General features: G+C 51.2%; 13 protein-coding genes across 13 annotated transcripts; 6 read left to right on the plus strand and 7 right to left on the minus strand.

Annotated features, from left to right (window-relative positions):
* Positions 1-140: 140 nt before the first annotated feature.
* Positions 141-1,383, plus strand: AUEXF2481DRAFT_4389 (uncharacterized protein; the record flags this gene model as incomplete). The annotated part of the gene is made up of 2 exons (XM_013488977.1): positions 141-277; positions 330-1,383. The coding sequence occupies 2 exons, from the start codon at positions 141-143 to the stop codon at positions 1,381-1,383; spliced, it is 1,191 nt and encodes a 396-aa protein (XP_013344431.1).
* A 565-nt stretch (positions 1,384-1,948) lies between these two features.
* Positions 1,949-2,617, minus strand: AUEXF2481DRAFT_4390 (uncharacterized protein; the record flags this gene model as incomplete). Its single annotated transcript, XM_013488978.1, has 4 exons — positions 1,949-1,972; positions 2,029-2,263; positions 2,321-2,534; positions 2,581-2,617. The coding sequence occupies 4 exons, from the start codon at positions 2,615-2,617 to the stop codon at positions 1,949-1,951; spliced, it is 510 nt and encodes a 169-aa protein (XP_013344432.1).
* Positions 2,618-3,135: 518 nt separating this feature from the next.
* On the plus strand, positions 3,136-5,262 carry AUEXF2481DRAFT_4391 (uncharacterized protein; the record flags this gene model as incomplete). The annotated part of the gene is made up of 5 exons (XM_013488979.1): positions 3,136-3,201; positions 3,259-3,793; positions 3,850-4,262; positions 4,311-4,448; positions 4,504-5,262. The coding sequence occupies 5 exons, from the start codon at positions 3,136-3,138 to the stop codon at positions 5,260-5,262; spliced, it is 1,911 nt and encodes a 636-aa protein (XP_013344433.1).
* Positions 5,263-6,195: 933 nt separating this feature from the next.
* On the plus strand, positions 6,196-8,009 carry AUEXF2481DRAFT_4392 (uncharacterized protein; the record flags this gene model as incomplete). The annotated part of the gene is made up of 3 exons (XM_013488980.1): positions 6,196-6,523; positions 6,584-7,818; positions 7,875-8,009. The coding sequence occupies 3 exons, from the start codon at positions 6,196-6,198 to the stop codon at positions 8,007-8,009; spliced, it is 1,698 nt and encodes a 565-aa protein (XP_013344434.1).
* A 155-nt stretch (positions 8,010-8,164) lies between these two features.
* AUEXF2481DRAFT_46802 (uncharacterized protein) lies at positions 8,165-9,145 on the minus strand (the record flags this gene model as incomplete). Its single annotated transcript, XM_013489177.1, has 3 exons — positions 8,165-8,710; positions 8,796-8,930; positions 8,987-9,145. 3 exons carry the CDS (start codon positions 9,143-9,145, stop codon positions 8,165-8,167), a joined length of 840 nt encoding a protein of 279 aa, XP_013344631.1.
* Positions 9,146-9,337: 192 nt separating this feature from the next.
* AUEXF2481DRAFT_39227 (uncharacterized protein) lies at positions 9,338-12,991 on the minus strand. The gene has a single exon (XM_013489135.1). The coding sequence runs from the start codon at positions 12,873-12,875 to the stop codon at positions 9,648-9,650; it is 3,228 nt and encodes a 1,075-aa protein (XP_013344589.1). The 5' UTR covers positions 12,876-12,991; the 3' UTR covers positions 9,338-9,647.
* Positions 12,959-14,314, plus strand: AUEXF2481DRAFT_88263 (uncharacterized protein; the record flags this gene model as incomplete). Its single annotated transcript, XM_013489233.1, has 3 exons — positions 12,959-13,370; positions 13,426-13,855; positions 13,917-14,314. Exons 1-3 carry the CDS (start codon positions 13,254-13,256, stop codon positions 14,312-14,314), a joined length of 945 nt encoding a protein of 314 aa, XP_013344687.1. The 5' UTR covers positions 12,959-13,253.
* An 89-nt stretch (positions 14,315-14,403) lies between these two features.
* Positions 14,404-14,935, minus strand: AUEXF2481DRAFT_4396 (uncharacterized protein; the record flags this gene model as incomplete). Its single annotated transcript, XM_013488981.1, has 3 exons — positions 14,404-14,692; positions 14,751-14,847; positions 14,902-14,935. The coding sequence occupies 3 exons, from the start codon at positions 14,933-14,935 to the stop codon at positions 14,404-14,406; spliced, it is 420 nt and encodes a 139-aa protein (XP_013344435.1).
* A 141-nt stretch (positions 14,936-15,076) lies between these two features.
* AUEXF2481DRAFT_39231 (uncharacterized protein) lies at positions 15,077-17,916 on the plus strand. Its single transcript, XM_013489136.1, has 3 exons — positions 15,077-15,651; positions 15,708-16,527; positions 17,382-17,916. Exons 1-3 carry the CDS (start codon positions 15,168-15,170, stop codon positions 17,782-17,784), a joined length of 1,707 nt encoding a protein of 568 aa, XP_013344590.1. The 5' UTR covers positions 15,077-15,167; the 3' UTR covers positions 17,785-17,916.
* A 312-nt stretch (positions 17,917-18,228) lies between these two features.
* AUEXF2481DRAFT_4398 (uncharacterized protein) lies at positions 18,229-19,740 on the minus strand (the record flags this gene model as incomplete). Its single annotated transcript, XM_013488982.1, has 3 exons — positions 18,229-19,174; positions 19,228-19,249; positions 19,302-19,740. 3 exons carry the CDS (start codon positions 19,738-19,740, stop codon positions 18,229-18,231), a joined length of 1,407 nt encoding a protein of 468 aa, XP_013344436.1.
* A 1,600-nt stretch (positions 19,741-21,340) lies between these two features.
* On the minus strand, positions 21,341-22,679 carry AUEXF2481DRAFT_46803 (uncharacterized protein; the record flags this gene model as incomplete). Its single annotated transcript, XM_013489178.1, has 5 exons — positions 21,341-21,481; positions 21,540-22,305; positions 22,359-22,470; positions 22,535-22,598; positions 22,659-22,679. The coding sequence occupies 5 exons, from the start codon at positions 22,677-22,679 to the stop codon at positions 21,341-21,343; spliced, it is 1,104 nt and encodes a 367-aa protein (XP_013344632.1).
* On the minus strand, positions 22,629-23,146 carry AUEXF2481DRAFT_665215 (uncharacterized protein). The gene has a single exon (XM_013489294.1). It carries the CDS (start codon positions 22,992-22,994, stop codon positions 22,710-22,712), a length of 285 nt encoding a protein of 94 aa, XP_013344748.1. The 5' UTR covers positions 22,995-23,146; the 3' UTR covers positions 22,629-22,709.
* Positions 23,147-23,297: 151 nt separating this feature from the next.
* AUEXF2481DRAFT_4400 (uncharacterized protein) lies at positions 23,298-24,004 on the plus strand (the record flags this gene model as incomplete). Its single annotated transcript, XM_013488983.1, has 2 exons — positions 23,298-23,859; positions 23,916-24,004. The coding sequence occupies 2 exons, from the start codon at positions 23,298-23,300 to the stop codon at positions 24,002-24,004; spliced, it is 651 nt and encodes a 216-aa protein (XP_013344437.1).
* Positions 24,005-24,298: the final 294 nt, after the last annotated feature.

The raw sequence follows: 24,298 nt of genomic DNA on the forward strand, positions 1-24,298 counted from the left end.
TTACGGCGCTGATTGGAGCTTTCACGCGCGACGCGTCTGTCTCTCAGGAAAAGGCAGCGTCACCAATTCGCGGCACTGCGGCACTGCGGCACTGCGACACTGCGACACTGCTCAAGTCCAAATCAAGCACATCAGCAATCATGTCCGACTACGAAGATGACATGGACGTCGATGCGCCCGCCGCAGACACGTCCATCCAATTCTCGTCCAATGCAAACGAGAAGGGCAAGAGAAGCGCCGCCAATCTGCCTGTCGAGCTGCAAGACACATTACCCTGGTATGTCGACATCACCAATGCCACATGAATCCAGACTCTGACACATGATCAGGGTGGAAAAGTACCGTCCAAACACTCTCGACGACGTCTCGGGCCACCAGGACATTCTGGCAACAATCAACAAATTCGTCGACAGCAACAGACTTCCCCATCTCCTCCTCTATGGTCCTCCCGGTACCGGAAAGACGTCGACCGTCCTTGCCCTCGCTCGTCGCATCTACGGAAACAAAAACATGCGTCAAATGGTCCTCGAACTCAATGCCTCCGACGATCGTGGCATCGACGTCGTGCGCGAGCAGATCAAGACCTTCTCTAGCACAAAACAGATCTTCACCTCATTCGCTGACAAGACTGGACGTGACAGCAGCCCGGCCAACTTCAAGCTTATCATTCTTGACGAAGCCGATGCCATGACCTCGACTGCTCAGATGGCGCTGCGTAGAATCATGGAAAAATACACATCCAACACCCGTTTCTGTATCATCGCCAACTACACCCACAAGCTATCTCCCGCTCTGCTATCACGCTGTACCCGCTTCCGCTTCTCCCCGCTCAAAGAGCCAGACATTCGACGTCTTGTTGATCTCGTCATCGAGAAAGAGCATGTCAACATCGCCCCTGACGCCACCGACTCTCTCGTCACACTGTCCAAGGGTGATATGCGTCGTGCACTCAACGTCCTGCAAGCTTGCCACGCATCTTCAACACCACTTCATCTACCTGGCCAGGCACCTGTCGAAGGAGCGAAGATTGACCGCGACCTGATCACAAACGAGACCATCTTCGACTGCATCGCCGCGCCTCACCCTTCTGACATCGCAACAATCCGCGACACGCTTCTCTCAAATCCCGACGTCACTTCATGTCTGGCAACAATCAATACGCTCAAGGCAAACAAAGGCTTGGCCTTGGCTGATATTCTGACAGCTCTGGGTGACGAGCTTGCGAACTTGGAAGTCCCTGCTCACACAAAGGTGGCTTGGTTACAAGGTCTGGCTGAGATTGAGCACAGATTGAGTGGCGGTGGCAGCGAAAACCTTCAGACTGGTGGTTTGGTCGGTACTGTCAGAAATGGTTGCGAACTCATGGGTAACGCTAGCAAATAAACAAAAGCTACGTCGGCATTGGAAGAGAGATCAAGCATGGAGTCATGGAGTTAGATGGGAAATCATATCGGGTGTGTATAGCTATGTCTCGGGACACATTGAGGCCAGATGGAATGAATGCTTTGACTTGTGACTTTCTTCCGCCAAAGGCTTCAGACACCACTCTTGTATGCTGTGCACCACTCAGCCGCCCTAGATTGGGCGAGAACTGATCTGACTTATGACCAAAAGCAACACCAGGGGTTGCGAGCTAGGTCGAAGTGCGGCATCAAGGTCCGTCTCCCACAAACTTGTCTGCCTCGGTACCAACTTGTAGTGAGCATCTTCCAGTGTGCTTCAAGTCATGCGCTTCACTGTTGGCACGACAGAGCTTTGGTCGTGGCCCCAAAGTCATTAGATGTAGTATGGAAGCGACGAGATGGCAGCTCGGGAATTGGGACCATGTCTCAGGAAGATCCGGATTCCAAAGTTGATGTGCGCTCTGGTCAAACTTATCGAAAGCTATCGGGCGAGTGCTTGTTACACGTACCAAGCATCTGATGTTACTCAGTGCTCAAGCGTGTGTTCAGGAAGGAGGGAAGACAGTGTTCTGCAATATACTTGTCAGCAGATTACAGTCATGAGAATCTAAACACAGAGACATACAATGAAGCTTTCCAGAGCGCCTTCGAAAAGTTCGTTGGCAACTCCCACTCCGCCGGTGTGTTCTACAGGTGAGATGGGATTCTTGACGACATACTCGACGTAGAGATTGGCCCATATTTGGTAGAGCACAGTACGCATGCTCCCTATGCGTATGTCTGTCAGCATGACGAACTTGAGATTTGTCGCCGTCTCAAAGTAATGCAACTTGTATTCCCCGGTACGATATGAAAGAAAACTAGAAAACGTTAGCACACAACATAATCGCTTGTTAAGATCGGAAAGATGTTGTTACCTGTCGTCTTCACCGCCCAGTTGACGCACCATGCGACGAAGAGAGAAGATTGAACCAAATATCAGTTTTGCGTCATCCTCATTCGACAGAGCTCTCGGATTTACGCCCGGCACGTCGCCATTGCTGATGGCACTTGCTCCTGATTGACGTTGGGCTGACTTGACACTTTGAGATACAGGCCTCTGAGCCCATCGTTTGCTGTATATACACTCGGCTTGACGAACGTTAGCTTTGGCAGTTGTAAGAGGTTCTTGACTTACTATGCCTATCAAAAATGTAGAAAGAGAAAACAGTCATGATTGATGGTACAAGTCGGCGGATAACAGGGATGGTTGGTGATTCGTTCTAGCCCTTTGGTTGACGATGTGGAGACGAAGCATGAAGCTTGGCGGGTGCAAGATTCGGCGACGGGCGTCGAATGCGTGCTTCCTTCTCTGATAAGTCTCGGAATAGTCGGGCCTAGCGTTCACCTTGTTCGCGCAAAGGAAACACAGTTGTAGACGAGCAGCAATGTTATACAAGCATCTTCATTTTGACTTTCCCTACGCATGAAAAGCCCTCCCAGCCCCCCCTCCATGGCAGATTCACACAATCATCCGTCCTCGGCGACAGACGCCCGCTCATCATCATCCGAAGCGGGGCATCATCATCATCACCATCACCATATTCTGCCTTCGCGCGCCATTTCACTCAACATAGCCAAGACAGACACCAGTCATGGCCGCCCTGCTGCTGTTAAACATATGTAGGACGCAATCTTGGAATCATGTCTTGCCTTGACAATGTACTGAGTTTCTGTCTCGTTGCGCAGGTCCATGCCGGCATACCAAAGCCCCATAAGACACCATCAACGAGCTCCCTCGCGAACAAACACCGTCAAAGTCTGCTTGTCTCATCATTCTTCCTGATTGCGACATGGTCTAATATGCAATCCATAGGAAACGCTCAACGCGCGAACACACTATGGCTCCAGCGAAGACGACGGCGCATCCGTCCACCGCATCAATCAATACACCATCAAGCAAGAGATCGGCCGTGGCTCCTTTGGTGCGGTACACCTAGCTACAGACCAGTTTGGCAATGAATATGCCGTCAAGGAATTCTCAAAATCACGTCTGCGCAAGCGGGCGCAATCAAATCTGCTGCGAAGACCGAACCAAAAGAGCCGTGCGAGTAGAGGCTTCAACTCTCCGTTAAATCGAATGTCGACATCCGACCGACTCACTCCGCAAGCGAACAACTCTTTGGACCTGATCAAAGAAGAGATTGCCATCATGAAGAAACTACACCATACCAACCTTGTCGCACTGATCGAGGTCCTAGACGACCCAGACGAGGACTCTTTATACATGGTTCTCGAGATGTGCAAGAAGGGTGTCGTTATGAAGGTCGGCATCGACGACAGAGCCGACCCCTACGATGAAGACACATGCAGATGTTGGTTTCGCGACATGATTCTGGGGATCGAATACTGTAAGGAGCTGCTTTGGGTGAGCTTGTTAATGTTCGCTGGCTAACCTGTTACACAGTACATGCTCAAGGTATCGTCCATCGAGATATCAAGCCAGACAACTGTCTTGTCAACGAAGATGATATTCTCAAGATTGTTGATTTCGGAGTCTCGGAAATGTTTGAGAAGCAATCCGACATGACCACCGCAAAATCAGCTGGTTCGCCTGCATTCATGCCTCCGGAACTGTGCGTTGCTAAACATGGTCATGTCTCTGGTCGAGCCGCCGACATTTGGTCCATGGGCGTCACACTATACTGTCTCAGATATGGCAGAATTCCTTTCGAGAAGACCGGCCTTCTCGAGATGTACGAAGCAATCCGCACTGATGAATTTTCCTTGCCCGAGGAACACAACAGAGACTTTATCGACCTTATGCGTAGGATTCTGGAGAAAGACCCCGACCACAGGATCAGAATGGAAGAACTGAGGGTGTGTTTATGATAACCATACAGTTACTATCAGACTGACGGTATATAGGCTCATCCCTGGGTCACCAAGAACGGAGACGATCCGCTGCTATCGATGGAAGAGAACTGTGCCGATTTAGTCGACATGCCGACCGAAGAAGAGATGAATCGCGCCATCACGGGAAATATGAAGCACCTGTTGGTCGTGGTATGTACTGCATATATTGTGCCCTGATGCTTTGACTAACATGTGCGCGCGCCAGATGAAAGCTGTCAAACGTTTCAAGAAGCTGCTATTCCACAAACGCCCGGAGCTGATGGACGGACTCTTCGGCCGCGCATCCCGCATAGTAGCACCTCCTGGAAGCATCGAGACAAAGCACAGACGAACACGCAGCAGTAATGCTGACGACAGGAAACCAATTGAGCGAGTTTTGGCCGCTGAGGGTATTCATCACGAGATCGTTGTGTCTGACGAGATGGTCTGCAGTCCTGGAGAGATGGATGAGCCAGGAACTCAATCCATATCCGAAGGTGTCGAACATGAGGAACGCGCAGACAAGGAGGCCCAGCAAGATTCAGTCGACCGTGCCTTGGAAACTCCTAACAAAGGTCACGCTCAAGACCCTCTGTCCGAAACAACATATCTCGGTATAGGCACCGGAAGCGACTCACCATCAGCGTACACGTCAGAAGAGATCCCGGACAGTGGTCCACCGGCGCATGTGGTTTGTGAAAGCCCTGGTGCGGTGGACGACAACTTCTTCGAGCGGGCCTACCAGGAAGAAATGCAGCGTATACACACTAGAAGAGGACGAAAGCCTACTATGTATCTCACACGACGTGTTGAAGATAACAAGTCGATTGCTGAGCACGAGAGCATCATCCGTGATACTTCAAACCCTACGCCCGGCGGTCCCAAGAGCAAGTGGGCTGGTCTGGCGAGCAAAGTTCGAGGTGCCGATGTTGTTGAAGCAGCACAATCGGGCGCCGAGGATGCTGATGAGGGAAAGAAAGAGTGATCATGGTCATTCGAAGAGCTCTGTGAGCTGTGCCATCTGGTAGGAGAGATCAAGTCATTGCTGGACGATTGACTTCCGACTTTCGGCTTATCCTGTACACATTTTCTTCTCCTACAGTAATGGCTGGGTAAGGTCGGTGGAGGACGGCGTCTTGAGAAGACTCAAAACCTAAACATTCATAGCAGGGGCGTGCACACGATATCCCTCCCAGCGAAAAACCTACAGCATACGAGACGTGTAACGTTTACTAGACGAGTGTTGCACCTTTTCGACAACTTGAATTCCTTGGCGGACCTGGCTTCCAAGCAGGGTCATCACCTCAACCACATTTTGAAAGACAGTCGACAGCATTGTACTCCTGTCTGTTGGCTTGTGGCTGATTTGCATGGTGTTATACACAGTGGATGGGCTTAGACACGTGTCAGAATATGTGACGGCTCATCAGCACGTTCCTCGGTCGTTGTGTTGTCATTACCAAGTTTAAAATGCGCTCGACGGGAAAGCGGGCATCAAGCACACGGGTGACTGTCCAGCTCAAAGATCAAATACTTATAAGTTCTTGGAATCATGACCTATCCAGCAGAATGAGCATGACCCGCAACTCTGCCTTTACTAATCAACGCTATATCCAGTACGATATCATTTGCAAGTTCATGTTGCTGTCTCGGGTAGAGCGCGGAGCATTCGGCGTGGGGAAGCGGCGTACCCCGGACAAACTCGGGAAGCAACAAGCGCTTCAAACAGTGCTTGCCGTAAGTGACATCCGGCACGGCTTCCGAACACAGATACCGAGAAACGAACAGACAGTCCGATCGAGGAGCAAGCTAATAAGCTAGGGATATTTCTTTTGCCATACATAGTTCCCTCTTCCCTTATTTTACATACATTCTTCTTCCCGGTTGAACGTTCTCACATCTCACACACACATAAACAATGGCAGCGACAAGACGTTCATGCACACGCCTTTCGGCATTGCTTCCTTCGACTTCTAATGCTTTGTTCCGCACACAATTGCCGCGGGTGACGGCGCGTGTTGCGTTGAGCACGCGTGCTGGTGTTGCTGGATTGACTTTTACTCGTGGCTTCATCAATGATGTCAAGCCTGGTAGCAATGTCGATGAGATTGAGTTGAACGAGTCACTGGCGCCGACGATTGACCGTTCAAGGTCAAAGGTGTTTAGCAGTGCCGATGAGGCTGTTGCTGATATCAAGAGTGGATCTACTATCTTGAGTGCTGGATTCGGTCTTTGTGGTACTGCTGGTATGTTGTCCTTCTGGTGCTGTTGTCATTCGAGAGGGGTGAGCTGATGATGTAAATCAGATACTATTATCAAGGCTATGGCAAAGAGAGGAGTTGAAAATCTGCACTCGCTGAAGGCTGTTTCCAACAACGCTGGTGCTGGTCCATACGGTCTCGCTGAGCTGGTACAAAATGGACAACTCACCTCTGTTATTCTGTCTTTCCTGGGTACCAACAAGGCCATCGAGAAGAAGTATCTGACTGGTGAACTGGACGTCGAATTGACACCACAGGGTACTATTGCTGAGCGTATTAGAGCCGGTGGCGCTGGTATTCCTGCCTTCTACACACCTACTGGTGTTCACACATGGATCGAGACCGGTGAAATTCCCATCAGAATGGGTCCTCCTAAGGAAGGTTCTAAGATGCCCACTACTCTGCAATCTGGCAACCGCCGCGAGACTCGCGAGTTCAAGGGCAAGAAGTACAACCTTGAGCACGCTATTCAAGGTGATGTGGCCATTCTCCGTGCCTACAAGGTTGACGAGGCAGGTAACTGTGTCTTCCGCTACACCACTGGAAACTTCGGACCCATGATGGCAAAGGCAGCAAAATGTAGTATCGTGGAAGCCGAGCACATTGTACCCATCGGCGAGATCAAGCCTGATGAGGTCGATCTGCCTGGTATCTACATTGACCGCATCGTTCCCGCAACCGAGGAGAAGAAGCTCGAGGTCAAGAAACTGCGTGAGGTCGAAGGTGCCGACCAAGGCAACAAGAGTGATGCTGAGCAGCGTCGTGAGAGAATCGCTCGTCGTGCAGCAAAGGAGTTGAAGCAAGGCTACTACGTCAACCTGGGTGTTGGTATGCCCACTCTCGCCCCTTCGTTCTTGGATCCCGAGATCAAGGTCTGGATCCACTCGGAGAATGGTCTGATGGGTATGGGACCCTACCCTACCGAGGAGGAAGTTGACGTCGACATCATCAACGCTGGCAAGGAGACTGTCACCATTCTCCCTGGTGGCTCTACTTTCGACAGTGCCGAATCATTCGCTATGATTAGAGGTGGTCATATCGATGTTTCTATGCTCGGTGCTCTGCAGGTCAGCGCAAACGGTGACTTGGCAAACTACATGATTCCCGGCAAGGTGCTTAAGGGTATGGGCGGTGCTATGGATCTGGTCTCCAACCCTGACCAGACCAAGATTGTCGTTCTTACCGATCACGTCGACAAGAACGGTGTCAGCAAGATCCAGCAGGAGTGCAGTCTTCCCCTGACTGGTGCTCGCGTCGTGTCGACCATTATCACAGACTTGGTAAGTTTTGTTCTGATATTGACTATGATCCGAGCGAACGCTAACATCACTTGCAGTGTGTCTTCCAGGTCGACCGCGTCAACGGGGGTCTCACTCTCACCGAAGTTGCACCCGGTGTGACTGTTGAGCAAGTGCAAGAAAAGACAGCTGCCAAGTTCAAGGTGGCTGACGACCTCCACGAGATGGAGTAAAAGGGAGCAGGAAAGGAGTTAATCTGATACCAATCTGCATCGTGTAAAATCATCTACACGCAAATCATGTCATGAATATATATGTACATTTCCAACGAACATGATCATCCATCTAGCACTACCTTCTAATATTTCTCACTCCTCTTATCCTAGATCTAAAGCTTTGCCTTGATAGGAGAAGAACCCGGCGCGTAAGAAGAGCCCTTACCACCACTCAAAGCCTCTACAATCTTGTCCACACTTTCCAACAACCATACACTTCCCTCATCACCAGCCAACCACTCACCACCCTCAACATCAGTCTCAGCACTCCCATCCTTGAACGCCTTGCGCAACCCAAACACATGACTCAAAACCTGCGGCCCAACACCCGTCTGCGTCCTCAAACAACTAACAGCCACAACACTAGTCAACACTCTCCCCACCTTACCCTGCACCTTTTCCTGCGGATCCGCAAACAGAGCACCGTATTCAGAATGCAGGATATGGACTGGCAGGTCAGGGTGAGAGTCTGCGAGTTTGGAATAGAGTTTCTTGTCAAAGGGGTCGTAGATTGATTTCCAGAGTTGTTGGCCGCGGGCGGACATGTCTGTTATGTTTTGGGGAGAAGGGATGCGGGTGGGCTCTGTGGAGAGGGACGAGACGATGTTTTCGGGCAGGGAGGCACGGAAGGCGTTGAGCATGTTGATTGTACGTGGGACCTGTTGCATTCACCATGTGTCAGTTGTCTGTATTTGTACAGGTCTGGAAGAAGGAAAGAGGTAGACAGGGATGGGGTAAACATACACCATTGAAACCGATACACTTTAATCCGACTTCTCTCATCAATTCTGCTGTTGCTACTGCATCGTGTTCGGGAGAAGCTGCTCGGTAGAGCTCGGCCAGCGAGTCGGGAGAGTTCATCGTCATGGTCGTCGCAGTCTGACCATCTCTTTATTAGCTTCGAGTCCTTCTGCAAACGTAGCATATGCACATACAGCCATTGACAACCAAGCAGGCACACCGACACCTCTAGCCGCAGCATCCTTGGCCAAGTTTTGGTAGAAGGCCTTGATGCCCTGAGGAGCCGGCAGAGCGCCTGGCTTTGCGAACGGTGCGTTGATGAGTTGCTTGAGAGTGGGCGAGAGCTTCGACATGATGAGCGTGTATATACTATCGGGGAGGCACGGGAGATTAGGAAGGATCACTCAAAAGTTGGGAAGGTGCAATCAATTCATCATGCTCCATAGCACTTGCCGAGGGCCCGTCTATGTCCGTTGTTAACTGCGAGAGTGATGATGACGAAATGTGGAGAAGTTTCGGCGTCTTTGCGCCTTCGCCGACTTATCCTGGGGTCCATCTCGAAGGCTGTCGGACAAGATGATAGCCGGCAATCGTGTGCAGCAAAGGCATGCCCATATGCAGCTGGTATCAGCAAAGCATGCGAGAGCGAATATACAGGGAGTTTAAAAAATGTAATTTATGTACTGGCTTCGGTGATCAGGAAGAAAGAATCCCAACACCATCAGCCGTCTCGTCGAAGCTACTCTACACACAACTTCCCCGGTCTCCTCGTTCGTCAATGATTTGTTTGCTTTGCTTGCCATGCTGTGAAACGAGAAAACAAAATCAGACGCTGTGCTTTGCATATCAATCAATTCAGTCCTGTACAACCGTTATTGTCGTAACTCCGGGTCCAGCCACGGAAAGGCCCACTTCGTCGGTGCCATTCGTGCCCGTGACTCCCTCCATATCGTCGTCGTCGTGCTCATTCGTGCCGTTGACCGTCTTGATGTCCGTTGAGAAAGGGGCCGAGTCAAGACAGCAGTCGAACCTCATCTGAATGTCTAGCCCGGCTAAGTGTGGGCATTCGGCGGAGGTAGCGATGTTGTAAAAGTCGCTGAAGCGCATCCACCTGAGAGAGCTCATGCCCAAGAATCTTGCTCGGTCCTCCTTGATGCGTTGTTGGATCGTCTCGGCCTCGGCAAGTTCAGTCAACAAGTTGCCGGGTTCCTCTGTGTCGCTGTCATCATTCGAAGGCAGTCCGTGCACCAAACTTGTTGACTGTAGACATGCCAGCATCAAACGGCGCTGCTCTTGAGTCACCTCGGATGTTGACGCTCCAGAGAGTAGAGATGGCTTTACCTTGGCGTCGAGCGGAAGATTCAAAAGAACATCTGCGTCTTTGCCAGTAAGTATCGCAGCAGCCTGGTAGCTCAGCATCCAGAGATCCTCGGACTTGCCCTCATCTTCTAGATCTCCAAGATCCACGCGCTTCACGACCTGAACAGGGAGGAAGTGTCTCTGGATGTACGTCTGTCTCTCTTTTCCAAGGACATCTGCCAGGCCGATAACGTGACCCAGAGCGCTTGGAAGAGCCTGAATCTTCTTCTCCCGATCCAGACGACGCTCCTCGGCCAGTCTTCGTTCATGCTGCTGACGGATCTCTTCGGCTTTTCGCTCGGCTTCTCTGCGTCGAGCTGCTTCTTCCTCTTTCCGCGTCTCTTCATCCTTGCGCAGCTTGTCGGCAAGCTTTTGCGCCTCTGCCTTTGCGTCAAGATCAGCTTTCCGGGTAGCTTCTGCTTGAGCAGCTTCACGATCCGGTTCCTCCATCTTGATATCATCGTCGTCTTCATGTTGAGCGTCATCTTCGGAATCGTATGCGTCATGATCTTCTTCCGTAGGCTCAATCATTGAGGATGAACGTTGACGCTTAGGTTGTGGTTCAGAGAGGTGAGAGTTGCTGTGCTTTCTTGGGCGTCCAACCTTTCGCGGGCCTGGAGGTTTTGAAGAAGTCTGATCCGATAGTCGTTCACCATGTCTTCTGGGCGGTGCAACATCGGAGAGCTCAGAAGACGATCGCTGTCTGCTTGTAGTACGCATATCCTTCTTAGAGACAAGACGTCTTCTGCTTCGTGCCCTCTCCGGTGAGTCGGCATCCTCCATCTCTACATCAGAGTCGTTCGGGCGTTCCATGCTTCTCCTTCGCTTCTTGGTAGGCTCGCGTCGAGCAACCGGGCTGGAGCTCAATTTTGGAACACTGCCGGCATTTTCGTACAGCTTTTGCAAAAGTGCTTTCTCCTCCTTCCACCGCGGGCCCTGCTTGGATTCAGCAATTTGATACCAACTTAGGCCGCTGCTCTTAGAGTGCCATTTGGGATCGAATTGATCGAGTTCGGTGAGGGCTTTGACCATATCAAAGTGGGAAGTCCCGATAACAGAGAGCATGGGTCTATCAGCTCTCTGACGAGCCTTCTTAGGGGTCATCTCAGCGAGAAGCATGTTCACAAGGTATAGGTCGCCAGTCTTTGCCGCTGCTGCGACAACATTATTGTCAACAGGCACCCGGGCATCGAGGAATTCTTGGACAGCCGTTCTGTCGTTGTCGCTGACAAGCTTGAGGAGGTTTTCATATGTGCGCGCAAGGAATTGTAAGCCTTGTTTCGGTCCGGGCCTCGATGCTGGTTCCTCGACGTTGTAAGTCTGTTCCGATCGGCCGTTCTTGTTCCACTCCTCGATGGCCTCGCGCAAGGCGGCACGGATTTCCGTAGCGTTCTCGGTTTCTGTGGTAATGACATCAAGCGCCTGTTGGCCTTTCAAGTTGCAATGCAGAGGATTTATCCCGGCCTTGAGGAGGATTTGAACAACGTCGAGATGGCCGTTCTCGACGGCATCGATGAGAGGCGTGTCCTTGTCCGCGTTTGCGCAATGTGGATTGCAGCCTTGCTCGAGCAGATAGCTCACGATCTCGGGATATCCATTAAGCGAGGCGACTTGAAGCGGCGTATTTCCTGCGAATTCCCGCTGTTCAAGTTGCTCGGGATCCTTCTGGCGCCACTCTTTCACTCCGTCAAGGTCGCCGTTCTCGCAAGCCTCGGCCAGGCGAGTAAAGCCGTACTTGTTGACGTGGCGCTTAGCTAAACCCATTGGTCGGCCCGGTGTTGAAACTGCCCTGCTGGTGTTTCGAGTGAGTCTGCTCTTGGGGTATTGGTGTGATGTTTCTGACGACGTGTCCGAGTCCCAGACGTTTTTTGCAAGTATGTTGTCGCGAACGGGGAAATGTGTAGCGGCGCGTCGTTGGCGTGCGACTCCTCCTGTGTGAAGATGTTGTCCGCTGTTGCTCCGGCTCTGGCTGGGTCGTGCTGATTGCGCAGAAGCGGTCCGTCGATGTCTGCGCAATTGAGGTGAAGACGAGTGGTCTTGGCTAGACCTTCGCTTTCGACGTGGTTGCTCTTCATCGGCGTGTTTGCGTTTACGAGGATTTGGTCTTCGGTCCTCATTGTCCTTGTCAGATGCCCACGATCTTCCATCCTCGTCCTCGTCGTCCTCGTCGTCATTTCCGTTGTTGTTCACGTCATTCTCATTCCCGTTGTCGCCATCAAACGAATGCACCGACGACACGTCACTCAAGTTGTCGCTGTCACTGTTTTGGTTGTCTCCGTTACCGAAGGCAGGTTGTTCGTCTGGTTTGTCGCCTTTCTCGAGCGGCTGCTCCTCTTGGTTGCGTGGCTTGTCACCGTTAGTCTGGACCTTGTCGATTGAAGCCTCGCCAGCAGTCTGGGTCTGAGTCTCTTCTGGTTGTAGAACAAGCTTCTCGGGGATCTCGTCGATGCTGTCTAACGCCTGGACGGAAGCAGACTGTTTGAGCATTTCGCGTTTCTTGACGGGAGACACGATCAAGGTTTCAGCCTCGGAGTCATTCTCGGCATCCAAAGCTTCGTCGTCTGCGGAGACTGGTGCGTCTTTTGGGGGGATCTGAGAGGTTGAAGGCAACTGGGAGGCGAGCGGACGATCTAGAGGCATAGGAGAGGTGCTCTTGAGGACGGTGGGAGGCGGCGCATTCTGGACAAGCGCGTTGTTGCTGTCGGGGAGGGTGCTGTGGCTCATGCCGCGAATATGGCCATGCAATACAAGTCCAAGGCGAAGACCGGCTCCGCAAGATGCAATCTGGAGGGACAGGTGGTAAAAGGGGCGGGCGAAGGTTGTTGTGGATTGGGAAGAAGCAAGTATCAGTTAACGTTAGGAAGAGCTGCAACTTGGAAGACGGTCCGCTGTCCAAAGACGCGCTTGGGCCTCCGTCAGTCACGTGCGCTCTGCCACAGCCGATCCATTTGTCTCTAGCCTCTGCCAATCTCACCGACAGTCGAGGCCTGCCTTTGCCTGATTCTTGCTCTGCTTCTGTTCTGTCGAGAAAGCCTTGTTGACTTCGAAAGTCCTTAGCGAAGCCTGTTGCATGCTTGTGCTGCCCTCGCCTGGAACCTTTCAATGCGCTTTTCAGAACACTTTATCTGTAACAGTTGCTTCGAGAAGTTAACATTGTCTAGCGGCATGCTTGACCTCGTCATATTCTTGAGGGCTTCCTTCTTGTTGGCAGCCATAGCCGTGAGCCAGAAAAAACTACTCAGACCGTGCCATCAATTTCACTGACGTCTGACAGGCTCTTCTTACCCACATCGTGCCTTCTCTTCGCACTCGTTTCTTAGCTTATGGCTCTCGCCAGAATGGTCAACAGCCCTCAAAACTTAGTGCCAATCCGCTTGACGCACTTGCCACGCTCCAAGTGCCTCATGGCTGGTTTGGATCCTTCTATGTCGTGTCCACTCTGTGCTCCTTCATATGGTTCTCCCAGATTCTGCTTGATCAGTCGCTCTGGCGCAATCTAGCAGTCTTGACCACCTTCAACAAGTCCATGACATTGGATCAAGTCATTGTCACATGGGTACTGATGCTCCTCCAAGGTGTCCGTCGATTGTATGAGAGTCTGGAATTCACTAGACCCTCCAGCGCTCGCATGTGGATCGGCCACTGGGCCCTGGGGATGTGGTTTTATGCTAGTATGAGTGTAGCCGTCTGGATTGAAGGATCTCGTAGGTTTCGGTCTCGTGAACATTCGCGTCTTGCTCCTCTGACTTTGTCTACCTTCCCTAGCAACTCTCCTCAAAGAGTCTTTTGAATTCTCACACCTGACTATCGAGCCGCCATCGCTCCGTACTTTTGTGGGCTGCTTGATCTTCATACTTGCTTCCGGTGTACAGCACGACTGCCACGCATACATGGCGTCTCTGAAGAAGTACAGCGTGCCTGAGCACCCCGTATTCAACCATCTGGTCTGCCCTCACTACTTTGCTGAGTGCTTGATCTATTTTGCTATTGCGATTGTCGCAGCCCCGGTCGGTGCATGGCTGAATTGGACCGTCGCATGTGCTCTTGTCTTTGTTGGCGTGAACCTGGGCGTGACGGCGGATGGAACCAGAGAGTGGTATGTACAGAAGTTCGGGCCTGAAAGCGTAGGCGGGAAGTGGAAAATGGTTCCCTTTGTCTTTTGAAGTAGTGCGAGAAACCGCTACCACGGCCTTTGATGCGTCGCAACTTGTATAGGTAGACATGCTTAGCGCGCATAGATGAAATGTCGTCTTCAGGAGGGAGCTTTGCCTCCAGTGCTCTCAACGACCATGATGATGTCTTGTTTGCAATCAGGCAGAGCACCAGCCATTTCTCTTGCCAATATGTCCCTGAAGTCGGCGAAGGCTTGGCTCCTGCCTTTGAGTTGTTGGTTGAGTCTCTGTACCAGTTCGACAAACTCGCGTGTGTAGATGTCAGGATTGCGCGATCGCTCTACGTATTCGATGATTTCTGATGGAAGGCCGGTGGGTAGCGTGCGGGCGGTCTGACAAAGGGAGAGCAGATTCTGAATCAGACGCTTACTGGGTGCGTATCAGCTGGCTGTTCTGGTGGGCCGTCATGTATAGGTGGTCGCGTTACATCTCAAAAGTCATGGCGTCTGTTGTCTGCGAGCCTCGGAACTCGTGTGCCTGGCAAATCAGCATGTACAAGTTGTCGATGACAGCCTTTAGCTGTTCTGGGGGACAGTCAGCGACGAGCAGACAGGAACAAAGGCCGATCTTGAACTCACCATCCACCTGGTCGAGGCCGTCGGTGGAAGCCATAGCGTTGGTTGTGACAAAGAAGGTTCAAGGTTCAACGTGAAGAAGTGACGATGCGAACCATGTCAAGATCCGGGGTGTGCACCTGCCAACAACCAGCCCCACCGAAATTACCTGCATGGACATCAACAACTTCCGGCACACCACGCCTACGACCAACCTTCTGTTTCTTCGACATGACTAAATCAAATCGATGAGCTAACCCGAGCAATGCCTTTGGACGTATCTCTCATAAATGGATCAAGAGACTGGCCGCGCTATGCCGCGTAGTCATGCGAGGACCAAGAGCAACACCTCCGTTGGAAGCAACAATACATCCAGACCGAGGCATAACAGATCGAAGAGCAGCAAAAAGCTAGACTCGATTTATTCTGATGAGGCGACTGTCGCTTTCATAAAACGTACTCTTTGCGCCCAGCAACTCGCTGGTACAGAAGGCAACAGGGCACGGAACATCTCTAAGCCACTGTCTGAATCACTACCGCCTTTAACCAGCTCCAATCAAGTCGACCTCCAACTTTATGCTCTGATATCCATCATCATCAAAGACTTCGTTCAGGCTTGGTACTCTAGAATCACGCCGGACCAGGACTTCACAGATCAGGTCGTTCATATCATTGCCCACTGCACACGTGCGCTCGAGCAACGGATCAGAGCTGTAGGTCTTGAAGCATTGCTACTCGATGAGCTTCCCGAATTGGTCAACGTCCACGTTACAGGTAATGGTCACATCAACAGCAGACATATCGTACTCGCCTAATTGACAGTCTATCAGCCTATCGAACTGCATATAGTACATCTCACACTTCACTACTTGTAGCAGATCCGAGGGAAATCTATCACGCCATCAACCCCCATCCTGCCCTCTCTCCAGTTCCATTCGAGCCCGAATCTCTGGCGTCACTGGACCAGGCCGAGAACGAAGCTGTATGGCGCCAATTGCTTATCCAAGGAGTCTTGTCTCATCTGCTTCCTCCGGAAGATCTAAGCAACCCACCTCTCAAGGTCTTGGTGACCGAAATATTCTCGGAATTAATCATCGGCCGCGGAGTCTGCGGCAACATATGCGAAGGCTGGTTTATTTGGGACATCGTCACCAAATTACTGGCCCTTCTTCGTCCTCCAGAATCCGATGTACCGCAACAACCACCAGCCAGTCCGAATCGTCTCGAGAAATTTGGGCTTTTGGCAGATGACAGCGATGATGGTGACGAAACACCCATTGTCACAAGACGAACCCCGATGGACACTCTATCCGGGGTGTTCTGGCAGGCCATGCAATACGCCTTCCTTGCCTTCACGACCATACGCATGCTCCTCACTGCTTTGTCAGATGCTGCATCTCTGCCTCCGCGAGCGAATAGTAAGGAAGAATTGACGCATGTTGACCTAGACGACGGCGGCTCGATACGCCAGCAATCAACACACGACAGTACTACACGACCAATTTTAGGGATGTCCCTCTGGAGTTGCTGCTCGCATTTGCTTTCTTTGGACTTGCAAATGCCTTGGCTTACCACCATGGGTGCGTACATACAGTGGCTGTTGATCTGCCGCTCATGGAAGGTGGGTTACACCAACAGCAGATTGGACAGGTGAGTTTGTTTTCTCCTCCTCATCTCTGCCCATACCCGCCCTCGTCATGCAACGCGATATTCGCCGATCAACATTCTTTGATTGTCTTCACTCCTCCGAATTTCAGCCGTCCCGCCGGATATCTTTGAGGCCCCGCATGTACTTCCAGTCACTTGACCCTGGCTTGGGCCAATGCCCTTTCGCGACGGGCCGCCCGCCTGTCAGCCGCAGTTTGAATGCATAACGTGGCGCTATCTGCAAGAAATACCGACATGCTGGCTCGCGCTGCGTAGACTGGACGTCCACAGGGGTTTCTGAGAGGGCGCCACGTCGCACTTTGAAGCGCCCATTGCCAGAAAGTTGAACCCGCTTCAAAGTTCTAGGATTTTATCCGGCATTTACATCAGTACTTGGAGCTTCCTCTCGTTGCTACTGCGGGTTATGTCGTAACGCGGGTCGGGGGACGACTTCCTCGATGCGGCAGCCGCATATCGTCTGGTCTCGAGGATCGAGAGTGAGCGGTATTCGCCGAACATCGTCGTTTTCAAGACGACCACTGGCTTGGACAAGTGATCTGCGGCCTAGCGAGCGGCCTCGATCCTGCCGCTCCAATTTCCTTGCTGCCAGTTCCATATCCTATGGGCGCTTAAACAGACCATCTGCTGTGTAACCGTGGCGGCGCGCCCTGCAATCTTGAACGCAATCCAGGCTTTCGTCAATTTATCGACATACCACACACACATACTCTACGCATCACTTACAAATTCTGACCCCTCGTCTGTTCATCAAACTGACCGCTGCAACCATTTGAGCATTATCGAAAAACCCGATTGATTGGGGAACATTATTGGCTGACTCTATACACTTGCACTAGACTTCTTTCCTACCACATACGCACTAAAATGCTCGATCCCACTCGCCTACCTGGTATCCTCCTTCTCGCCCGAACGAACATGTTTCCCAACAATTCGCTTGGCCCTGGTCGCGTGCCACCCACACCTGAAGAAGCTCTGGAGTTACGAACTAAATGTGCCGATGCCATCCTCGCCGCTCTACCTCCTATTATCGTGAAACAAGTTTTCGCGCATAGAGGGGAGGAAGAGGTGCAACGACAAGTCGAGGACATGTTGGATGCGTTCGGTGATGCATATCTAAACAAACACTTGGTTGTGGGAATAGTAGACTTGGTCGTTGTCAAATTGTTCCCTGAGCTGACAGAGCAAAGCATTAGTGCTGTACTGAAAAGGAACGACAGTGGAGAGGAAGTTCGAGTCTAGAAAATATTTGCTTGCCGAGAAGAAAGCATAATCTGCACTTTGCCAAATATGAACATGAGTTAATAATAAACCGAGATAAATGAGCAGAATCGAGATAGGGAAAACCCTTTCGCCATCCATAATACAAAATGCGTCTTCACTGCGTGAGCAGCTCATGTATCTGTTGTATATGTGTGTTGTGTTGTGTTGTGTTGTTTGACCCCTGTGGACGTGAATATGTGCGTTGTCCGAAATGCAGGCCAATGTAGCCGGGAGCGAACAAAAACAAAAAGAGATATAAAAAAAATGCAACGAAGAAAAGTAAAGACTGAAAAAGAGAAAAATCAGCAAGGCAAGAACAAGGGTTAGACAAACAGAAGCCAAGCAGAAAAGAAAGACCCGAGAACGACAGGAACAGAGCAGCCTGACCAGCAGGACGCAACAAGCCAAAAAAAAAAAAGAAGCCTACCCCCTCACCAGCAACTTCTCCTTCAACCGCCCCAACAGCATACTCTCCTGAAACTCTAAACAACCACTCGGCTGACCCTCAAAATACTCCACCACAACAGCCAAAGCATCTCTAGCTTCCTGTTCGGTGGGTATTTTCTTCGTCCTCAACAGTGCTCCGGGATCAATAGTCTTGACGTCGATGTCCTCCATGAATTCATCTATGCTGCCCAACCTCTCTTTGTCATCGGATAGAAAAGACAAAAAGGGTCGGGAGGGAGATAGAGTGTCAGAGGCAGAGGGAGAGTCCGACATGAAGTGATCCAGAGCTGGGAAGTTTTGCTGTAGAAGAGGGCTATGCAGTGGTCCCGAGATTTGAGATGATGGGGAGAAGAAGGGGGATGTTGGGGATAGGAGTTGTGGTGTAAAGCAAGTCGAGGTCGAGCCAATGTCTGTGAATGCTGTATCTATGGAGGGAGGAGATTTGCGTCGTTTGTTGGTAGTCGGTTTGATGTCTTCGATCATTGTGCTGTCCATGACAGGATAAACGGTTTCTGGTGAGCTCGAGCTCAAAGTCTCGTCCAGAGGCGAAGGTGTTGAATTACCATTGTTCGCATTGTCAGAGTCTGTAACGGAGTCTTTGCGTACTTCTTTGCTACTCGGTATTGCGCCGTTTACGTGATGCTTCTGCTTAAATTTCTCCAGCCAGCCAGGATTGTTGACTGGATTCGAAGCTGGATTTTCTGGTCCAGGAATGGATGCAAAGTAGTAGGCCTGCTCTCTGATAGCATCGTCTGTGATAGGTGAACCTCTCTTCTGCTCCTTGGTGACCCACGCCGAGAGTGTCTTCTCAATATCTGGCAGTCGTGATTTTGTCCTCTTGTTCGGAGGCGAGCGTGGCGTCTCCTTTAGTTGAGCTGAGTTGAGGTAGATCTCCTTCTTCCTAAGGACTTTTGAAACAGTGCTTTTGAACTAGTCAGTGTCACGTTACTTGGCAGAAATAAGGCATGCTCATACCTCCGTTCCACTCCAAAAAGATCTGAGAATTGGTCAGTCTAATGTCTCCTGGATTTCCTTGAGCAGGGACTTACATCCTATTTCGGTCTGCTTAGCAGTGGGATTGTCCTCCGCGTACTTGCACATTCTCCGACGATCTTCATCCGACAATGTCTTACGTACCGAAGGACCTGATCTGATAGAAGAGCCGGCTGATACTGGCGTCACGGCAGGAGGAGATGTTGCGCCAACTTGAGTCTGCGGAAGCAGTGGTGGATAGAATGTCTGTTGGCTTCCAATCATGCTCGGCCAAGGCATCATCAATGGCTGTAGTTGTTGGTGGCTCGGTCTCAATGGTGGCGACTGTGAAAAGGCAGCTGAATGCATTGGAAGTGGTAGTGAGCCCCAGCCAAAGCCTGTATATTCTTGTGCCGGGGTGCCATGATATGAATGAGGGCAAGAGTGTTGTTCTGACCACCTCATTGGAATACTGTCGAAGGCAGTCTGATGTTGTTGCTCAGAACTGTCCTCCATCTTGGTGTATCACACGGAGCAGCCTTGTAGTTGTTCGTATGGTGAGCTTCTCTGTACGTCCAAGTAGTCAAAAATTGCGGAATGTCAGGAAACTTGAGCCTGGTGAACATGCAAGTCGTTCCTGATGACAGTAAAGCACAGTCCCCATGCGAGCCGAAGTATGCAGCTCGACGTCGAACCTTGACAATATGGAGAGGAAGCTTCTGCACTTTGTTAGGCATGAATGCAGATACTAAGAGGTCCCAGGGACGAAAAGGTTGCTTGCCTATGGCGATGTGGTAATCGGAGACAATAGTGTGGAAGCACGGCTTGCCTATGAGAGATTAAGTTAACCTCATCGGGACGGTATGAGGCTGGTTTCCGAAAGGATTACCACAATAATTATCCAAGGATCATCAGCGGCAGGGGACAATTGACATGATGTACACAAGAGGACCGATATAGTGGGTGCAGGTGCAAAAAAGGAGGGGGATGGCAGCCACTAGATTCGAGTTGTTGGGGCCCTGGAAAGCAAGTACTGGGTTACGATGCATGTAGGAAGTAGAGGACTGGGGCTCGTAAAGGCTCTAAAGGGCCTGTTGCTGCGGCCGCTTTGTTGGCCGCCTGCATCGTTGCATGCACAGCCATAGGGAAACTCCACACGGGAATTAACCCGCCCGCAATCGTCTCGGAGAGCCGGGACCAGGTGATCGGCTTCTTACTTGCTGTGGGCTGGAAGGCCTGATAGTTGTGATGGATGGAGGCCCAAGCGCCGACAGCACAACACAACGCAAACACCAATCGTGCCCTGGTATTGCATGTTTCGACTCTTATTGATCCGGCCGTAGTCCAGTGGTATCTTATTCCTGATGTCCCCGTCTGCAATCGTCCTCAAACGGACATTTCTACATGGCAAGCGCGGCATCAGCAAGTTAAGTTGAGTCTCGAAGCTCCAGGCGAACAGGCGTTCAGACGGCGCCGTCGCAGGCGACTGCAAACCCTCGTCATTAGACGGCCTACTGTACGCTGCAGAGGCCGAGAGGTCAAGCCGAGCGACACGGTGTTCCTTCACACAAGAGACATGCCTTGCGTTATTGGATCAGCTCACCAGACCGCATGGCTGGCTTTCGAATATAGCCATAGTTGACGAATGGCAGGTTGGATTCCGTTACTTTTGATTAAATGTCGAATACGGGCCGAGGCTGCGTGCGGGGCGGTTATGCAGCTGCTTCGCGAGTGGGATTTGGATAACGAATCCTGGCCAATTAAAAAATGGCCTGCAGCTGAAATGGATGACGGCAGGAAGAGGAGACGAGAGAAAACATCAATTCATTGGATGAGAGCCGTGTATTTCCATGGGCAGAAGCCGGTCTATCTGAGAAAGAAATCTTCGAAAAGAAGGGGAAAAAAGGAGGTCTCTTACCGGACCAGTCGTTGTTGTTCATGATACGAGTGTGTTGAAGTGGACACTAGCGTATGTTGTTGGAAGGGTATGACAGAGGCTGCTGCAAATACTACGGACCAACGGAAAGGTTGATCTCGATTCGAGGCAGCTTTTCAAACCGGGGATATCAAAGAGTAGAAGGGATGGGTGGTAGGCGAGTGACGTGCATGCTCGTATTTATCGCTTGATGATGGTCAAAACATCCTCGTCGGCGAGCTCGTGAGAGAGACCGACTCTTTGAGGCTGATGTCTGACGGATTTACCGTAGACAATAGCGACCTTGAATTGGTCGACGATGGTCTTGTGAATGGCGTTACACTTGGCAGAAGGTTAGCTTTGAAGGATCACAAATGCGCGGAGTAAGAGGGGAACATACGAAGTCCTCGACTGTGCGAGCGTTTGACCTCAGGACGACAGGTGCAGTGTAGTCGGGCGCTTTACCCTTGGGCTTCGTGTAGACTCGGCACAGGTTAAGCTTCTCCCACATTTGCTCCATAAGTTCGTCGACGTTCCAGCCGTGCTCGGAACTGATGGGACAGGCGTTGGGAATACGGTATAGCAGGTCGAGCTCCTCGATTGAAATGGCGTCGATCTTGTTGAGGGCGTAGATGACGGGGATGTAACTTCTGCTCTTTGCTTCGAGAATATCGATCAAGTCGTCAATGGTGGCGTCGCAACGAATGGCAATGTCGGCCGAGGAGATCTTGTACTCGTTCATGACGGCCTTGATCTCGTCGTGGTCGATGTGGTTGAGGGGGACGGTGTTTGTGATGCTGATACCACCCTTGTCCTTCTTCTTGAAATGGATGTTTGGCGGAGACTTGTTTATTCTGATGCCGAAGCCTTCCAGTTCGTTCTCAATGACACGCTTGTCGGTCAGAGGCTTGTTGACGTCGAGGACGATGAAGATCAGATGGCACGTCTTTGCAACGGCAATGACCTGGCGACCACGACCCTTTCCGTCCTTTGCACCCTGAATGATACCAGGCAAGTCGAGAATCTGAATCTTTGCGCCATTGTACTGCACCTGACCAGGGACGGTGGTGAGGGTTGTGAACTCGTATGCAGCGGCTTCTGAATGTTGACCAGTCAATCGACTCATCAGGGTACTTTTTCCGACCGAGGGGAAACCGATGAAACCACTGTCAAGAGTCAGCCTCTGTATACTTTAAGGTGGATAGTTTCTTGCACTCACACACTGGCAACACCAGTTCTAGCAACATCGAACCCAGCACCACCACCGCCACCGCTTGAGGTGGGAGTAAGGAGTTCTCTCTTCAGCTTTGCCAACTTTGCCTTCAATTGACCTGGCCCTCTGTTAGTATCTTGTCCTCTGGCTTTTGCTCTGTCGCATGAGTCGATAATGTGTACCCAAATGGAACGAGGTGGCCTTGTTCTTCTGCGTCTTGGCCATTTCATCTTCAATCTGCTTGATCTGTGATTCATGTCGAGTCAGCGATGGATTTTGTCAAATCAGGATGCAGCGGTGGCGCACCTTGTCGACGGTGGTCGCCATGTTGGGTAGTTGTTGTGTGGGAGTATGCGGCTAGTGCGCAGAGAAGAGGTATATTTCGCGACGTGTGTAGCGACAGAGGGTGGGTGATTGCGGTATAGACACACGCGACGCCTCTTTGCTTGTGAGAAGTCGGAGTTGCAAATTTGGCGAATCGTTTGGCAGCAATGACGACTGCGGGGTCGTTCTTTCCTGCAAGGGCAACGCAAGGGCAACAGTACAGTAACTGCACCCACACCACTTCAGCCTCCGACTTGTTCTACAAAACACAAAACCCTCACTTGAATCTTGCGACGTTAATCTCCTGCTCTCAGCCATGGTCTAAGAGATTTCAACAAAAGACCGACTGCGCGAGTTTTGGCATGAGATATGGCTCGTCGTAACATCAGGCCACCCAGGGCGTCCTTACTTGATCAAGTCCGGCGACATTCTTGGGAGCCATCATGCCCTGACATTGGTGGTCACGACCAACATCGCCGACTTCTTGCCATGTTTGTCTGCAATACAAAGGCATCAAGCCCCCTCGCTCTAACCACTGCATCATTGCTCTGTCCATCGACTCGATATATATAAAACATCTGCTCTCCAGAAGGCAAGACTTCTTCATAGATTCCATCCAAAATGTCTGTCGCCGCACCACTCTCTCCCGTCTTCAACATGGCCGACCAAGCCCATGTACATTGTTGCGCTACCTGCAAGTCGGCCATGTCCGATGACCCCTTTGGCCTCCTGGTAAAAGACATCCGCCAATACCTTGGTCCATCAAGTGGCATCGATTCAGCCCACGTCGACCCGGACCACATCGAGGCTCTGATGGCAAAATATACTTCGAATCCGAGGCACTGGGAGCGCTATGCTCGTGCAGACAAGAGCAGGGCTTACACAAGGAACATTGTCGACAACGTCAACGGCAAGGCGAACCTCATCCTCATCGTCTGGAATCCTGGCAAAGGCAGCTTGATTCACGATCATGCTGATGCCCACTGCGTCATGAAGATTCTCAAGGGAAATCTTACAGAGACCATCTACCATAAGCCCGAGAGTGGAGACACCAGCGTCCATCCTCTGCACGTCAAGCAGGAGACTGTCTACCATCCTAATGACGTCACATACATCTCCGACCAGATTGGCCTCCATCGCGTCTTCAACCCGGATCCTGTCCAGCCTGCCATGTCGCTACACTGTCAGTCACATCTCGCCTTCCACTCGCCGTGAACCTTGCGTTAATCCATCATGTAGTATACACCCCTCCCAACGCCGCCGAGTTCGGCTTCCACGTCTACGATGAGCGGACCAGCAAGAGCTCCTTCGTGCCACCTCAGTACTGAACATCTTCTACTTTTTCTACGACTTCCTTGTTCTTCTTTGATTTCTCTTTCATGCTCTCTGGTCTGTATCTCGGGGCGCTGTCATCACAGGAATATCGCTATATACCCACACACTGGTTAGGAAAACCGGGCTTTCGCGTTCAAATCATTCTTCTTAATTTCGGCTACATCTAATGAATCATTATTTAAAAAGACGGACCAGAACTTTCGCCCTAGTACAGTTTTCCAGGTGTGAGAGACATGGCTGGTTACCTCTATGCTGTTCCACGGTGCTCGCGTCGCCACGAACCGAAA

The sequence above is a fragment of the Aureobasidium subglaciale genome, assembly GCF_000721755.1.
Source record: "Aureobasidium subglaciale EXF-2481 unplaced genomic scaffold scaffold_8, whole genome shotgun sequence".
Classification (NCBI taxonomy): Eukaryota; Fungi; Ascomycota; class Dothideomycetes; order Dothideales; family Saccotheciaceae; genus Aureobasidium; species Aureobasidium subglaciale.

Excerpts from the sequence above, each read along its gene's own strand:
- AUEXF2481DRAFT_39227 (XM_013489135.1), bottom strand. The coding sequence starts at position 12,875 with ATGAGCCACAGCACCCTCCCCGACAGCAACAACGCGCTTGTCCAGAAT.
- AUEXF2481DRAFT_665215 (XM_013489294.1), bottom strand. The coding sequence starts at position 22,994 with ATGGCTGAGAGCAGGAGATTAACGTCGCAAGATTCAAGTGAGGGTTTT.
- AUEXF2481DRAFT_39231 (XM_013489136.1), top strand. The coding sequence starts at position 15,168 with ATGGATCAAGAGACTGGCCGCGCTATGCCGCGTAGTCATGCGAGGACC. Across the intron at positions 15,652-15,707 it reads GGTCAACGTCCACGTTACAG|CCTATCGAACTGCATATAGT; the intron begins GTAATGGTCACA and ends ACAGTCTATCAG. Across the intron at positions 16,528-17,381 it reads ACCAACAGCAGATTGGACAG|ACTTCTTTCCTACCACATAC; the intron begins GTGAGTTTGTTT and ends CACTTGCACTAG.